The 18,217-nt window shown below is 39.2% G+C and overlaps 1 protein-coding gene across 6 annotated transcripts in view; it reads right to left on the bottom strand.

Annotated features, from left to right (window-relative positions):
* RELCH (RAB11 binding and LisH domain, coiled-coil and HEAT repeat containing) overlaps positions 1–18,217 on the bottom strand; it is a 112,497-nt gene that overhangs the window by 11,967 nt on the left and 82,313 nt on the right. For 4 of the 6 annotated variants that reach the window (XM_032788247.2, XM_032788250.2, XM_032788249.2 and 1 more), the window contains 6 exons: positions 12,630–12,712; positions 11,535–11,598; positions 9,612–9,750; positions 8,847–8,963; positions 7,922–8,010; positions 1,320–1,390 (listed from right to left, as the gene is read on the bottom strand). In XM_032788247.2, coding sequence (XP_032644138.1) covers positions 1,320–1,390; positions 7,922–8,010; positions 8,847–8,963; positions 9,612–9,750; positions 11,535–11,598; positions 12,630–12,712 — 563 coding nt within the window. Of the gene's footprint in view, positions 1–1,319; positions 1,391–7,921; positions 8,011–8,846; positions 8,964–9,611; positions 9,751–11,534; positions 11,599–11,788; positions 11,872–12,629; positions 12,713–18,217 lie in introns of those variants that run through there. The other 2 variants (XM_032788248.2, XM_032788252.2) reach the window with 2 other exon arrangements.

Below are 18,217 nucleotides of genomic sequence, written 5' to 3'. Positions count from 1 at the left end.
CCACCTGATATGACACAAATTTGTACATAACGCGGTAAAGCAGTGCTCGGGGGGGGGGGGGGGGGCTGCACATTCTGGTGGATCAAAAGCAAAGTCAATGCAACACGATTCACCTATAAATGCAGGAGAGATTTTTTGGCTCCCCAGGGATCTCTAGACCTGGTCACCATGAAGAAGCTTGACAGTAAGGTATGCACTGCCCATGTCATGCCCCTGTGATGCTCTCCTGCTACCACTTAATGGGGTGACCTTGCCAAGGATCTAACAAAAGGTGTATGGAAAATACCCATTCTCCCTAGCAGCTGGGAATGGATCAGAGTGCAGAGAAGGCTTAAAAGAGCTTGTCAGATCTCTAGACAGCAAGAGCAGGTTAGCACTAAAGGCTCTCACCATAAAATGGTGCAAGAAATTTGGGCAAAAATCTGTATTCTTTTTCATCCAAACTGGTCCATCATGTCCAGTTAGAATGATAACATCACCACACCAGCAGCAATCCTGAAACAGGCTGCTGCAAATGAAACTATAGTGTCTACTCTCAAGGATGACCCTCCTTTCATATTGATAGAGCCACATTTTTGGCATAGGGGGGTCAAAACTCCCCCGTGGCAGCTCCCCAACCCCCCTCCGCCCTGAGTTGCCCCCCCATGGAAGCTTCCCGCTCCACCTCACGTCTGCTCTGCCTCCTCCCCGAGCATGCTGTCGCCGCTCCACTTCTCCCACCTCCCAGGCTTGCGGTGCCAATCAGTTGTTTGGTGCCGCAAGCCTGGGAGTGAGAGAAGCAGAGTGGGCGGCATGCTCAGGGGAGGAGGCAGAGCAGAGGTGAGCTGGGGCGGGGAGCGGTTCCCCTGCATGCCGAACCCCCCCTTACTTGCTGCAGGTGGTCCTCCCCACCCCAGGTCCCTCCACCTAAATGTCGATGGCGACCAGGGTGGCCGAACATCCGGACGCCGTAGTCATTGCCGAAGAACCCAAAATGCTGCCCCCCCCCCCTCCCCATGCTAGTGCCCCAGGCGACCGCCAAGGTCGCCTAATGGGTTGCACCGGCCCTGGCCAGAAGCATAAGAACAAACTAACATGCAAAAACAAGAACTTCATTTCCACCAAGTAGATGAAAGTCCACTGCCCTACATTTTATACTGGATATGCAACAACCACAAACTGCTTCTAAATATAGATCACGTGAAAACAGGATTCACAGGTGCAAGCCTTGGACTAGAGAATGGCAGCATTCAGGAAAACACCCACAAAATTCTTTGACCATTATTTAAAAAAGGGACTAGTGCCCCTCACCCTTCCCCAAAAAGCAGTGGATGCCTTACCCTTGCGGTTCTTGGACAGTCTTGTTTTCCACTTTCTGTTCACACTCCTTTATCATGGAGCTTAAAATAACCTAAAATCACCAAAGAGGAAAATAAGATTTGAAAGGTATGTTCTTCTAACATTAATATTTCTGGTTAAAACTAAACCAAAAAACCTCTATCTCTAGCATAAGCTAAGGAAGAGCTAGAATCTTAAAGGGTGCATTATATTTTCAAGCACCTTTAAAACACAAATAACTAATGACACTGTTCTCTGGTTACAAGCATCAAGACTATTCAGAACATTTCAAGGAAGACATTTTTATTTAGATAGTTACTGTGTTCAAAGATGCCTTTCTTGTAATGAATCAAAGCACAACCACTAATTTTTCACCTTTGACCATAGCTGTACTTTATTTTTCAAAGCAACATTTATAAAAAAAATTATTTTTCTGTTCTTTACAGATTAATCTTTATAATTAATTTGCATCTGCCCTCTCACTTTGGCTTATAGTGTTAATTAACCCTTAAAGTTATCGTTAGAGGTGTTTTGTACCAAAGTAAATTGACAAAAGTTGAGATGGTCTCCTGTGCTACAGTTCTTTTATTGAAAGGAAGTGTTATTGTAAGCTGGTGCATCTTTATAATAGTGTCTGCAAGTGTTGCTATAAATTGAGGCAAGTGAGCACCTCCTTTAAAAATTCTTATTTTAGAGGTTTACAGAAAATCATTAAGACTGAATGTGGAAAAAAGTAGACTGACATTTCTGTATTTCTAAAGTGAGGAAACATTCTTAATATGTGTGTGCGCGCGCACAAATGTTAGGCATTGAATGTGGCTGATTGAAAAGGAGTCAGTTTTAGCAGAGATCCTGCGTTTTGGAATAAAGCATACAATACATTTGCGACAGATAATTCAAATGAAAGCTGAAACTCTAAAGCATTGTCTTTAACATAATAGAAAAACTGCAGTTGGAACAGTTATGCAAATCAGTAACAATGCATGGATTGACATTAAAAAACGTATTTTATAATCTAGTGCACAAATTAATCACCTGAAGCTTCCACTGGCTCATGGCTTGGCAGAAAGCCAAGGACTTTCCTTGATTCACTTCTTGGTTCCTACTGAGTTAATCATAAAGCCTGAAGAAATCATTCAACCTTCCTAAAGAATGAATGATAAAATATGCAGCAACAAGGTGCCTCCATCAAAAGAGTCACTATCACTACCAATATCCTTCTTGGCAGTCTCAGAGAGTTTAAGGATAAAACAGGGCTGGAGATTGACACAAAATGTAGTGAAGTTCCGAGAGCTATGTTATCTCAGCAGATCTACACCATTGGGAGCGTACACCTGAATGTCAGAGGTCTTGGCACCATCAGAAAAGGAGCAATCATTGCGGCCATAGGGGCACACAGGTCCAGTCCTCAACAGTGGGGTGAAGTTATATGCAGGACTGAGGTTCTGGTTGACTTCCATTATTTTGAACATACTAGTGTTGGAGGACTACTAAATAGGAAAGTATGAATGTGCAGAGGCAATATACTCAGAACTCCAATTAAAAAGGTAAGCAGGCTTCCTATCTTGAACAAAAAAGTGTATTCAAATTTCTAAATTGTACCAATTATAAGTTATATAAGTAAAAGAACAACTTCTTAAATATATTCAAATCTACAAATATATAAAAGACCACCTAGCCAGGGCTCCATATGCTTTCCAGAATAAGAAACCCCTCACTACATATGTGATCAGTAGCCTCATCCCACTTTCTCCAGCCTTAATACTTTGAATGACCACAATTGCCATGGTATTGGCTAAGGAGAGAGACATGGGTTAATGTAGCAAGGACCTAAACGTTTTAGGACTTTATAGGTAAAACACCTCTGCAGATCCTCTCTCAAGAGACTGATTCATAACCCCACGATGGAGAGCTGATTACTTACATAAACATAAGAACAGATACTGGGTCAGACCATTGGTCCATCTGGCCTAATATCCTGTCTTGAGAGATGCCAGATGCTTCAGAGAAAATGAACAGAACAGTGCAATTTATCTCTACTGAAACCTCGATCTGGGACAGTTCCTTAGATATGCCACCAAAAGAGAATGGCTAAGAATGGCTTTTCACATCCTATGCAGTGAAGACTGAAATGAATTTGTTTAGATTCTCTGCAACAGCCTTGTTTCTCTGCAGTACCCCTTTAGCATCTCAATTGCCAGTAGCCCCACTAGCTGTTTTGCAGGCTTCCTACTTCTGATGCACTTAATTTTTTTTTTTTAAATGTTAGTTTGTCTCTTTTGCTCTTCTAATTCTTCTTTGGTCTGCCTAATCACATTTTTACACTTGACTTGCCAGAGTTTATGTTCCTTTTTATTTCCTGCAGTAGGATTTCACTTCCAATTTTTAAAGGATATGATTTTATCTCTAACCACTTCTTTTACTCTGTTGTTTAGCCATGATGGCATCATTTTTGGTCCTTTTTAAAAATTTGGGGTATACATACAGTTTGAGCCTCTATTATGGTTTTTTTATAAAGTTTTCATGCAGCTTGCAGCCATTTCACTCTTGTGATTGTTCATTTTAACTTCTGTTTAACTAGCCTTCTTATTGTTGTGTAGTTCCCCTTTTTGAAGTTAAATGCTACTGTGGTGGGATTCTTTGGTATTCCCCCCCACAAGGATGTTAAATTTAATTACATTATTACCGAGCGGTTCAGCTATAGTCATCTCTTGGACCAGATCCTGTACTCCTCTTAGGACTAAATCAAGAATTGCCTCTCCCCTTGTGGGTTCCAGGACTAGCTGCTTCAACCAGCAGTCATTAACAGTGTCTTGAAATTTTATCTCTGCATCCAGTCATGAGGTAGGATGTCAATATGGGGATAGTAAATCCAGTAATTGGGGATTTTAACTTTTTTTGTAATCTCTTTAATCTCCCTGAGCATTTCACCATCACTGTCCTGGTCAGGTGGTTGCAAGAATATTCCTACCGCTATACTCTTATTATTCAAGCATGGAATTTCTATCCATGGAGATTCTGTGGTACTGTTTGATTAATTAAAGATTTTTTTCCTATATTTGACTCTACGCTTTCTTTCGCAAATATTAGCGCCACCAACTAGTATGACCTACTCTATCATTCTGATATATTTTGTACCCTAGTATTACCATGTCCCATTGATCATCATTCCATCACACTTCGGTGATGCCTATTATATCAATACCCTCAGGCACTCAAGTTCAGCCATCTTAGTATTTAGATTTCTTGCACTTGTATACTAACACTTATTAAATTTGTCAATATTTAGTTGTCTAAAGTAGAGGACTTCTTTCCCAAAACAAGTAAGGAAGAAAAAAAGTGTAAATAGAGTGTCACGTGGCAACTTTGGAAATTTCAGAGTCAGACACATTTCTCAGATGCTGCCTAAAACCAAGTGGAACTGGCCCACAGCTCATCTGGCATTACAACACAGGATTGAATACAAGCCTTTTAAACAATCTGAACAGAGCATGATTCACTCCTGAACTTGTTCCTAAATGCCACAAGCAATCTGACATTAGCCAAATGGTTCTGTCCAATCCAGGTAACTCAAAAACATCAAACTCAGGAAGTCTAATTATGCCTAGGGAAATTTGAGAGAGACGTTGGGGAAGACTGGGTGGGTATGCGGGCCTACTAATATGGATCAGAGTCTACACTAGAGGAAAGACCAAATCTGTGTTCACCCTTGAAAAATAAAGCATTTGATATTATCCATCAAGGCAAACATATGCTGTGGGATGGAGCATGACAATCAATTTCAGAAACCCTGTTTCTTGGAGATCTTAAAGATATACCAATGTATGTTGATTTTGGAGCTTGTCACTTCATCTACCAGACAAAAGCAACTCTCTTGCAGACCAATAAGCCAAGGAAGAGCCAAACCCAAAATGAATATACTATTGTCAAAGACATACCCTTGTGATCCAATGGATCACACTGGTGTCTGAAGTGGTATGTTGGACAACATGGCCACAGTTGATAGAAAGCCAAGTCATTGATGAGCAGGTCTCAAGATAAAATTGCTCGAAGTTATGACATACTAATATGAATCTGAATTCTTTAGTCTTTTCCAGATCATGAGAACCAAATTTGTGTATGCAAGTTCTTTAGCTTCAATTTAAGGCCTCTTATTCAACCTTCCAAAGCCCTAAACTTTACACATTTTGTAAACTAATACATAAACCTAAACAAAACTAATTGGTTCAACTATATGCAATTATGGCAACACACAATCTTATCTTAATCCTAGATACATTCCTCAAAAAGTTACTTTTTCAGATAATATAAGCCATTACTGAATATGATAAAATGGTTGAGAGTAAATGAAACTAGACAACTGTCATCGGCTGCAGCTTTTTAATTTATCTTTACTTTTTGTAGACACTCCCTACAATCATTCAACTCACTCTGTGCATACACTGACTGACCCATGACAGATCCTTTCCAAGAGCACTTAGGGTAAGGGAAGTGCAACTCTTGCCACCTCTGACTGATGTTCAGATTGTTACTGTCACTCCTGACTCACCCTTCTGAAGTCAGAGTCAGATTCCTTCCTTCTAAAGCTAGAAGCCATTGCTTCTTGACCTATCCTCAGAGGTTAAGAATAATAATTTTTACCCCTCCTCTTTGTAACAACCTTTTATGTACTTGAAAACTTATATCCCCTCTCAGTCTTCTCTTCTCCAGACTAAACAAACCCAATTTTTACAGTCTTCCCTCATAGATCATATTTTCTAGACCTTTAATCATTTTTGTTGCTCTTCTCTGGACTTTCTCCAATTTGTCCACATCTTCCTTGAAATATGGCACCCAGAACTGGACACAATATTCCAGCTGAAGCCTATTCAGTACGGAGTTGAGCGGAAGAATTACTTCTCCTGTCTTGCTTACAATACTCCTGCCAATACATCCCAGAACGATGTTCACTTTTTTTTGTAGTAGTGTTACACTGTTGACTCATTTAGCTTGTGATCCACTATGACCCCCAAGATCCCCTTCTGCAGTACTCCTTCCTAGGCAGTCATTTCCCATTTTGTATGTGTGAAATTGATTGATCTTTCCTAAATGGAGTATTTTGCATTTGTCCTTATTGAATTTTATCCTATTTACTTCACACCATTTCTCCAGTTTGTCCAGATCATTTTGAATTTTAACCCTATCCTTCAAAGCACTTGCAACCCCCTCCCAGCTTGGTGTCATCTGCAAACTTATAAGTGTACTCTCTATGCCATTATCTAAATCATTGATGCAGATATTGAACAGAACTGTACCCAGGACTGATTTCTGAGGGACCTCACTTGATATGCCCTTCCCGCTTGACTGTGAACCACTGACAACTACTCTCTGAGAACGCTCTTCCAACCAATTATGCATGCATCTTATAGTAGCTTCATTAGGGTTTTATTTCCCTAGTTTGTTTATGAGGAGGTCATGTGTGACAGTACTGAAGCCCTTACTAAAGTCAAGATATACCACATTACCACTTACCCTCATCCAGAAGGTTTGTTACCTTGTCAAAGAAAGCTATTAGGTTGGTTTGACATGATTTGTTCTTGACAAATCCATACTGACTGTTACTTATCACCTTATTATCTACTAGGTGTCTGCAAATTGATTGCTTAATTATTTGCTCCATTATCTTTCTGGGTACTGAAGGTAAGCTGACTTGTCCGTAATTCCCCAGTTTGTCCTTATTCCCCTTTTAATAGATGAGCATGTCTGCCATTTCCACTTTTTCTGTTATTGCTTCCCCCGCCCCCCCCCCGCCATTAACGGGCCTACCCCGTCCTTTGTTTTCCTCTGGCTTCTAATGTATTGGTAGAATTTTTTCTTGTTATCTTTTACGTCTCTAGCTAGTTTAATCTCATTTTGTGCCTTGGCCTTTCTAATTTTGTCCCTACGTACTTGTATTTGTTTAAATATGTGCATAGTTCTCTTTTAGCCAAGTTACATTTATTTTAAAGCCTTTTCTCAAGTCAGCCCACATAGCCACCTGATCATTTCTGCTGCTTTCCGGTGAACACTATCCAATTTACCAATCTTTTGGGTAATGAACTGCTAAGAAATGAACACTATTTCCAAATAAGGATGGTTCAAGAGCTGCACCTCAAAATTTTGCCAGTCTTTTTTGCTGTCATATTGCCCTACAAACACGTCTCATTTGCTGAATCCTTTCAGCATTACCACTTTCCAAATATCTCCCTTCTATTGAGTTTGTTTCTAAAATGTGTTGTGGCTCCTGGTTTTAGTATTTTTTTTGACTGTTTAAGAAAAGGCACGTGGTAAAACAGCATTTTCTTTTCCCACTTTCATCAGGAAAAATAAACCAGTTTGTGCTGAAAATCTTCAAGTTTTCATTTACTTCAATTTTAGAAAATTGTTTTACAAAAATCCTTTCAGCTTACATATCTCAAGGGGACACTAATTTTTTTCTAACAAGAAAATGATGGTATGATATATAATTGAACCAATAGTCACTACTAACTACTGTAATGCTAACTACTTAAGGCTAAAGATTAAACATCTCATCTGTCTATTGCCATCTGTACCTCAAACCAGAATGGTAACTTCAGTTGCTTACCTCATGCTCTGGCGAGAGATGTTCCATGTCAGTTCGTAAACACCTGAGTCCAGGCAAAAAGTGATTGACCATTAAATCCTCTGAAATAACTAGCAGGAAAGCAGTTAAGGCATTTAAAAAAATAATCATCATTATTTGATGTTATATGGTTTTATCCCAAGGCAAGATGCAAACAAATTACCTAACAAAGATATACTAACATTTATTCTAATTGTTGTGAAGTGTTTCACAGGTTAATTTTAGCAATTTGATATTAAGTGACCCAAAACAGAGTCAAAATGAGAATAATAAATTAAAGAATTAAATGTAAAAATATTTAGGGCCTGATCCTGGATAACAGGAGATATGTAGCACCAGGTTCAGAAGAAGATAGGGAGAAGAAAAAAGAATGGAGGTGAGACAGGGCTTAAAATATTTTTGCTATGATCTGGTTCACTGTATCAAATTTATTAAACATGACACAACACAAAAAAATTGTTTAAGAATCTGGAATTTAATTGGAACAGTCTATTGCCATCAAAAACCTCTTTTTATTCCCTATGTTATTTTTGTAACAGGTATGACAAAAAGAGTAGTAGTGGTAAATATATGTATGATTCAGGTACTTTTCCAATCTATGTCACTACTATCATGATGTCAAAAGGATGCTGAATGAAGGGGAATTGAGGATGGAAGGCATTTAAGCATGATATATCGTCAGGGTTCTTCCCTATCTCAAAAGCAGATTAAAAAAAAATTATAAAAATCTCAAGTTTTTTGAAAAATAATTTTCAGTTCTATCTATTGTGAATATCTGCTTTTTAGATTATTGAGAAACCTCACATACTATTACTACTATTCCAAGGGAGCAAGCTATTTTATAATTCCCAAATATTAAAAAAACAAAAGGATGAAAACAGTTAAAACTATAAACACACAAGGATACAACAACAGGAAAGGGCACTATAGGCTTCAAACAGATGGGTTGCAATGTCCAGTCTCTTTGACTCCACAGACTGCTGGTTGTTGACCAAGGCTAACTTGTGTAAGTGCGGAATAACAACTGGAAGAGTAAATATTTGAGTCAAATTATTGTTTTACATTGACTTTCACAAACTGCGCCCCCCCCCCCCGATATACACTAACTTGCAAAGAAGTTTCTCTTTTTTCTGGCAGCTTTTATGATAAAATGATAAGCAATTCCTACCCTCCTTTTATGCAATAGTAATGGCACCATTCAGTTGTTAAGGAGAAAAATACAACGTACTATAGCCTCTTGAAAAAGTATTTGTCAACAGTTGTTAAAAGAGGTATCTGATATAGAAACAAATATCTGAAGTATCTCAGCAACCAATGTACGGTAACGGCTGGTAAAATGGTGGCTTCTAGTGGGACTGCTAGTGGGGTTTCAATTACTATGTTGCAAACGTATTTCAAATAAAACAGCAAACTATTGGCTCCTGAATTAAAAAAAACACAAGTATATATAATGTGAGCAGTGTTTTTAATATCTGTGGAATATGAAGAGTTGTAAATTTATAGAAAACATTTCTCAACATGAATTGATTCGGTATTATTGTTCGCATTCTGCTAATGCTCTCTATCAGTGTTACTCTATTAACAAACAGTAACCAACTTATGAAGTGTATTTCATATTTTGTTTTCAATTGCTATTTTTAGGTAAGGAACATTTACTTAAGTTGCAACTTACATTCATCTCTGAATCTGGGCTCAGCATTAGGTCCGACTCTTCCAAACGTTTTTATGATTTCTGTGTGTAAAGAATGTTGGTCTTGATACTGAGGATCTTCCAGGAAAGACGCCAACTGCATTTTTACTCTTTCCAGTAGCTAAATATTCACAAAAAAAGTAAGTTAACAAAAAAAAGTTTAGGTGTCAGAAAACTTCAGTCACTTACAGTATATTTCTGTTTCCTATCTATTTAGATAATTGTTTAAAATATTGATTTTTTTTGTTTGTTAATCTAGAATTCTTCTCTATTACAGGATATTTTAACTCCTTTTCTGTGTCCTTCCTTTTAGGATACTATCACAATATCCTACTTATATATAGATTTGCCCAAAGGCTCCATTATTATATTTCCTCATCCCCAATTATTTTAATTCTTTTATTTAGTTAGAATTGAAGTATTAAATGCCCTATCAATGTTTTTAATATCAGAATTAGAGTGGTGAGAAATGGAGGGAAGGGTTGTGGGGAGAACCAGAAGTAACTACTTTACAAATAATTAATGAAATAAAGAAAGCAAATGGACAAAAGACCGGAAAAAAATTAAAAAACATTTTACATTATTAAAACAGATAAATATGTACAAACTAGCAAATTTTTCTGCACTCAAACTTGAAAGGACTGAATAGAATTTAAAAGCATTCATATAAAAATTCAAGCAACATTCTCCTGGTCAGAGGTCTTCTATGGTAGGCTTCTGGATGACATATGTTACAGAGAGAGATTTATAATGGAAACAATTAATATACTTATTTCAAATAGTTAACCAAGGCCTTTTTAGCTAAATGAAATATATAACATGAATTCCAAGCAACTAAGTTGCTACTTATCCCTCTTCCAAAAACTGTACTTGTGAGTCATCACTGACTTCTTACTCACATTTCCTCAAAACACATTATTTTAGGATTTAAGAACATGTTGAAATTACAGGAAGAATGCAAGCTCTGCAGAAAGTTGTGTGTGTTTTTTATACCTCTTATTGTACACACACTAAGGAAAATGAACACCACATCCTCCTGCTGGTAGATATTCCTAACTTTTGTAAAACTATAAAACTGTTAATCATATTAACCAACATTTTTTAATTTATCAATTTAACACCAAAAAAACTATACGAGCAATTAAAGTATTGCTCAAATAGATTTAATTGTTGGCTGCTTAAAGGATTCTAATTAGCATTTTAAAGTTAAATAAAAACCACTTATTTTTTGTGCATGACTTTAGTGCTGGATTACCAACATCTGTTAGCTAATTTGTCACCTATTTTCTTTTCTGTTAAATCCACTTTTATGTTCTAAGTCATGCTTGGTCTTGTAAACCCAGGGTAAATAAATGTAATATTTATACTTTGACTACAACTGAAGGGAGTTCACTCAGGAAAACACCATAATGACTTCTTATCAATCCACCAAAATATCCAATATCCCCATGTACTATTATTCTAAAGTTCTTTTTTAGAATGTTCTAAAACTCAGAATAAAACTATTATTGATTCCCAACTTCACAGTTAACTCCCATCAGGCTCATATTTGGGATTTCTGTGCTATAATGAGAAATGTCTTCACAAAGAGCATCACTGTAGAAAATCCTGAAGCCTAACACAGAAGAATTAGCTTGCTTCTGCTTCTATACTTTTATAAGACAGAGTTTTGTGACTGAAATAAGAATTTCTTCTAATAGTAAAGCTATCGTTTTGCAAAAGATAGAAATTTGGAGATTTTCTTAAACATTGCTGTGAGAGAAACAATTTATAAGTAGTATCTCTTGCTCACAGTTTGGCAGTAAGTTACTATACTTCTCAAACTCAACCGTCTGCTACATGATTGAGCAATAGCTTGACCAATGCTTAATAGTTCAGTTTGTTTACAATATGCAGTATTCCTACCTCTCTCTGAGTAACTGTTTCCATGATGGTACCAAAAGCCGGAATTGTGGCTATCCTTACAGAGCTATAAGAAGAGAAAAACATCTTTAAGCAGTGTTTAACCTTAAGAAGGAATAGAGTTAAAAGTAATGAAAATTCAAAGTTAGTACTTTAAGATACATTAGTTTCTAGCAGTGACAAAAGAAAAAAAATAAGCAGATGAGGAAAAATGCTCAGAAGACTTAATTAACTCAAGGTCTCAGTCTGAAACTCACAATTCAGGATCACTGGACAAGGTAACAAGGGCCGGAGCAACCCGCTTGTCAACTAAGGCTTCACTCATGCCTCGAAGAGTCAGCTGTAAACCAGTCAACATGCAATAAAAAATGGTTTGGTAAACTGGAAGGAGAACTGGGTTAGCTGTGACTGAGGATGGGCAGGCAGACTCACGGGCCTTTGTTGGTTTAGTCACTCACACAAGACATTAAAATGGTCAAAGCTCTTTGTTCATGCTCTGGCACTTACTGGTAACAACCTGTTAGTGAGATTAGCAAAAGCATCCCTCCACATCTTGGAAGAAATATCACATCAGTATGCTGGCCCTTGAAATGTGTACACAGGCACTATACTTCTACAATTACGTATCAGAGATTATGTGGTAGATTTAACAGATTTGGTATTTCAATATTTTGAGTCTTGTTTATGTATTTTCCCTAAGCTAACTGTGGTAGCACTATAAGGAATATTCACCACATCTGATTCACTGCAATAAGACTGATAACTGAAATCTGCACGTGTTGACTGCAAATATATTAAACATTAATGTTTGAACATTTATTTATTTAAGGGAATTAATGTACATGTGTAACAATTTTCAATTTAAAATTAGTTTTCTGTAATTTTACTATCTTCTAGTTATTGCCAAAATAATTTTTACTTTTAGATACTGCAGTCAATCTAGTTTTTTACCTGCAACTGAAAGGGACTCATTTTAAAAGCAACATGCTTTTTTCAATTAGAAAGCTTTTGTCACTGGAATATTAAAGAAAACTGATGGTTATTTCTTGACAAATATTAAGAGGGATGCTTAATGTATAAGGCAATCAGTAAACTTACATTTCAGGATCACTGGAGAGAGTAATGAGAGCAGGAACAACTCTCTGAGCTACCAGAGTTTCATGTACCCCCTTCACCAACAGCTGAGTGGTCAGAGTAGGGGGGTATCACAGGTGATGCACGGAAAGAGCGAGCACAGTATCATGGGAAGAAGAGTGGCACAACCAAGAGAGAGAAAGAAAAACACAAAAAGCAAACCAAAATTAGAAGCTAAGCAAATACAGCTACACTAGTGCTTTATATATGCAGAGGGCATGAAGAAAGCTCAACCGGCCTGGCAGTCAGTTCAAACCTGATGGAGGCTGTTCAAACAAAGTGTCTTGGTTTATATATTTTCCAGATTTTTTGCTATTTTGAAATGCAGATGACCACTAAAGAAAATAAACAGTCTAACCTGTAATTTACTTGTTAGACTGCAAATCATTTTAAATATCAAAGTGATGCAAATTTGAGTTTGGCAATTCAAGCATAACTGAATGCAGTTCCAAGTCAATGGGATTATATTTCATTGCTAATATATGACTGGCAGGTGCAAAATGAACTGCTTTGCCAGACTGAATGCATGCAATTTTCAAACACTAAACTGCAGCTGTAGGTCCACTACTATTAAAAACTGTACACTTTTTAAACTTAGCATAACAAGCACTTTCCCAGATGCCACTAGGTTTTCCTCATAATATTTTAGGAACACTTTAGTTATTAGAGCCATCAAGAAGCGCATGTGAAAAATCCCAAACATCCTAAAATCATCCTTGTTGGTCTAGGCAAGTAAAAATCTAATAATTAGTTAACTATCAGATTTTCAAATACTTCTCAATATGAAAACTATATATTTAATTATTGCAATAAATCCCAAATCTGAAACTGATGTGTATGAATACTTTTTCCTATGCCCACAAATATCTGGAACTCCTTTCAATTTAAAAGGTCCTTTTTCAGAAATAACTATGCTGCTTGCTCAATGGGGTTTAATTTTGCCAAGTGGCAAACAGCTGCCTCTGTAAAAGTGTTTCATAAATGACAAATCCCAAACTTTCTTCCATGATTACTCAAATGGGTGTTTTATTTGCATTATTTAAAAGGTGGAAGTATTGTTGATTTTCTTCTATCTTGTGCTCCACCTAAGAAAATTCACAATTTTATTTTAGGTGCCACTTCCAGTGGCAGATTAGCCACTGGGTCATCAGGGCCCATGCCTGGGTCCCTGGCCAACTGAGGGCTCCTGGAAAAACAGGCGACCTCCCACCCCAATCCACTCTGCCTGCCCAGCGCTCCAGCCCAGGAGCTGGGTCAGGGCACTGGGGCTTACGCCACTCTGCCCGGTACTCCAGGCGGGGAATGGGGTCAGTGCGTGGGACCTTGGCCATGCTCTGCCTGCCTGGTGCTCCAGCCGAGGAGTGGGGTCAGGGTGCGGGGGCTTGGTCATGTTCTGCCCGATACTCCCACGGGGGTTTGCAGGAGCTTGCCCCGCCCTGCCTCCTAGCTAGCGCAGCGGGTGGGCAGAGTGGGGCTAGCCCCCATGTCCCGACCCCATTTCGCCAGCAGGAGCACCGGTGAGGGGAACGGGTGGGAGGCGGCGGCGGTTGGGGAGGGTGGGGGGCAGGGGTGTAGTAGGGCCCACACAAAACCCTAATCCACCCTAGCTACTTCATAGCATATAAAATGCACAGTGCTAAACTGTACCTCTTCAGTGAACTTTGACTCATCTTCCGAAAATTTCAATGATATTAGAGATACCAGGTGGGTAAGTTAGTATCTTTGATTGGACCAACTTCTGCAGTTGGTCCAATCAAAGATATTGCATCGCCAACTTTGTTTCTCTAATATCCTGGGATTAACATGGCTACAACTACACTGCATATTTCAATGATATAGTAATTATTTCAACTTCTATCAAAATAGCAAATTAAATTTCTTGCTTTTACCAAATAGTGGCACCAGAGGACAAAGAAGGGCGATGTAGGTATAGGGCAAGTTAAACAATTTATAGCATACGAAGCACTGTTAAATACAGTCTGTTTTCTGATCCTCAATCAATCACTGGGGAAGCCATTTCTGCATTTTGGTGTTTATCTCAGTACTTGGGTGCCAAGGAACAGTTTGAGCCCATTTTAATTAAAACTCAAAAGCATTAAAAACTAAAGCTTCCAGAAACATTAGACACCTAAACTTTATTTTGAAAGTTATAATTTTTTAAGGAGACATTCCATCTTTTCTAATGAGTTTTATTTTTAACCCAACTAGAAGAGTACCTATAAGTTACTACTTGGAATTATGCTCCCAGTACACTGGGCTCCACCAATATATACAGTAGCACAGTGGAGAAAGTGGATCACAGTGAGAAACCCGGAAGGCAATCTGAACTAGCAGTGTTTTTTTGTTCAACTTTTATAGGATGATGATGCAGGGAACAGACTAGGTCATTGCAATATTGGTTCACTATGCCCACAATCCACACCCACCTCTCAACTGCTATAATCTCCCCAAATTCTCCCCGTTTTCAAAATTATGAATTAATCCCCGTTAAAAATATTTCTCTGGACAGATATGACTACTTTTCAGAATCCCACTTGGTTAAACTCCGAAGTCAATGATGAAATAGTGGGAGAAAATTGTCTTTCCAAGGATGTACAGTAATAATAAAATGAGGCCTGGTTCCTATATTTTTGAGCATTTTACAGATCTATTAAACACTAGGGGTGGAGGTGGAGGGCTTTGAGTCCAAAAGGAATTCAGGATAATTTGTATACATTACAGCCACAGAGGAAAACTAACTAGGCTAAATCCCACAACTTTCGGCACTAGTTATTCTCCGTTTGGTATGAACACTGTTTCTTTAATCTAAAATTTGATTTGATTTTCAATACTAAAAAAAATTCCCCAAAGCACAAAAAAAAAATAAGGTTTCCAACTACATAATTACTTCCCTGATTATTTACTATGAGGTCAACTGAAAAAGTCACTGAAATGCTCATCTTAAGTACAGCTCTTTAAAAATGGTCACTGTTTGTTGAATTAAGATTAGCCTACTTTCGTTCAGTGATTAGATGACCATTTTCCCATTTAATGAACACACAATGTTAATTTTTTACTTTTAATTCCTATATTTTGTGAGCTAATATAAAACCTGAATTTTCTTTACCCACTGCAGCCTTTTATTTTTTTTTAAATGGTCTTGAGGCAATATACTAATTACAAAAAGAAAGCTTGGGACTGACATTAGTGAAGGGATAAACATGATCTCAGTTCCACCACAATTTGAGCAATGCTTCCATTAAAATATAATAAAATATATTTTTGACCTGAAGGTAAAAGAGGCTCTCTTTTACAATTTATATTTGAATTATAACTGTTCCTGAACTAGAACCTATCATACAGACCAACAAAGCTCATAACCCAACTCTGCATGAATAGTGTTCAAACCAGCACAAGTCCAATTTGGGTTAACACTCAAAACTGGAAAGTACTGAAAAAATGTTAACAATTAAAAGCACAGAAAAGCAGAAAAGGGGAAGCCAGGTAATATTCAGCACATAAATTTACACAGTGAGACTAACATAATATTTTGATTTTTACTCCGCATTTTAATTCCTTTATAGACCTACTTATCGTAGCTGTCTACACATACTAAGCCTACAGAGATGCAACACAGAACTCTCAGTCCAAGGAGAGTGGGGTGGATGCTAAGGTGGCTTTAGGTCACCTTCGTACTCTCCCAATCCTCAACTGCTGTTGGGGCACTCGATGTAATTTGGACAGTCCTAGAGGCCTGTCCAACTTATTGCAACCTTCCAGGGCTGCCCCATGGAACACAGCACTGCTCAGAACCTCAGCAGTGCTGTATGCAGTGGTCTGGCCCCTGTAAACCTGCTCTCGTTCTGGCAAACCAGGGCTTGAGACGGGGTCCTCAGAAGGCACCTTACTGTTTTCCGCAGTGCCTGTGCCAAGGGAATCTTTCAATGGCCAAAATCAGGGCTTTGAGGATCCATTTACCTCACTCCAGCCCTCCTACGTAGAGTAAACATATCAGAGCAAGGATGAAGATCTCACCCAATATGTTTATGTGAGAATGCAAGGTCTACTTCAGGGGTCGGCAACCTTTCAGAAGTGGTGTGCCAAGTTCACTCTAATTTAAGGTTCTGCATGCCAGTAATATATTTTAATGTTTGTAGGTCTCTCTCTCTGTCTATATTATATAAACTATTGTTGTATTTAAAGTAAATAAGGTTTTAAAAATATTTAAGAAGCTTCATTTAAAATAAAATTAAAATGCAGATCTTATCAATTTAGTGTGACCCTTGCCTGGGATCCCTGTCTGGGGTTCCAGTCACCAGCCCCACTCAGCCCGCTGCCGGTCTGGGGTTCCATTCACTCAGCCATCAGTGGGCTGAGCGGGCCGGTGGCGGGCTAAGCGGGGCCGGCAGGGGACTGAGTGGCTCAGTCCGCTTCCAGTCTGGGGTTCTGGCTGCCGGCCTCTTGCCAGTTGGGGTCCCAGCTGCCAGCCCCGCTCAGCCTCCTGCTGGCCTGGGTGAGCAGCACCCCAGGCTGGTAGCGGGCTTAGGGGGGCCAGCAGCTGGACCCCAGACTCACAGTTGGCTGAGTGGGACTGGTGGCTGGAAGCCCAGACAAGGATCCCAGGCCCTGCTCAGCCTGCTGCCGGTCTGGGCTGAGTGGGCTGAGCGGAGCCAGTGGCCGGGACCCCAGACCCCTGATCAGCCCGTCGTCACTCTGGGATTCCGGCCGCCAGCTTCTGCCAGCCGGGGTCTCAGCTGCCGGCCTGCTCAGCCTGCTGCCAGCCTGAGGTTCCCTAGGGGTCCTCAGGCCAGCAGTGGGCGCTGAGTGGGGCCAGCGGCTGGGACCCTGGTTGGCAACGAGACAGCAGCCGGAACCCCAGAGCAGCGGTGGGCTGAGCTGCACAGCCTGCCGCTGCATGCCATCAAAAATCGGCTTGTGTGCCGTAGGTTGCTGACCTCTGGTCTACTTACATGCTATTGACACTTAGGAAATGGTGATTAATTTAAAAAACAGATTTTTTTTTTTATATTTAAGGAAAATGTCTGCAACAGTATATGCCCGGCAATTCAGGAGAAAGTTTTCCCCCTTACTATAATTTGTTTTACTGTCAGACAAAATAGACTGTTCAAAAGTCACGTATTTTGCCCCTCACTTGGGGATGGGAAGAAACATTACAGTTCAGGCCACAGCCATCACGACTGAGGTCTTTCAAAGATGTTGCCAAGGGCCTCCAGTAAGCAAAGAGAAGTGAGATTCCAATATTCCAAAAGGTAAGACAAGCAGAATGATCTTATAACATTTGAGACTATTTGAAAGTGCTTTAATGGTGGGCATCTGTATCACCATTTTACAGAGGGGAAAACTGAGGCACAAACTGATCAAGTGACTTAATTAAGGTTGCATAGGCAGGTCTTTTGGCCCCCAATCCAGTGCCAGAACCACGCTGCTTGCTGCTTCACCTTTAGGCCTATTTGCTGGCTTAGAAGTTGAGTTCTAAAACATCTTTATTACAACAGCACATAGAGGGTGGGTCCCTACCACAGTTGTGAGCCCACTGGTCTAGGTGCTGTAGA

The sequence above is a fragment of the Chelonoidis abingdonii genome, chromosome 2 (assembly GCF_003597395.2).
Source record: "Chelonoidis abingdonii isolate Lonesome George chromosome 2, CheloAbing_2.0, whole genome shotgun sequence".
Lineage (NCBI taxonomy): Eukaryota > Metazoa > Chordata > Testudines > Testudinidae > Chelonoidis > Chelonoidis abingdonii.
This window is presented reverse-complemented; position numbering and strand designations above follow the sequence as displayed.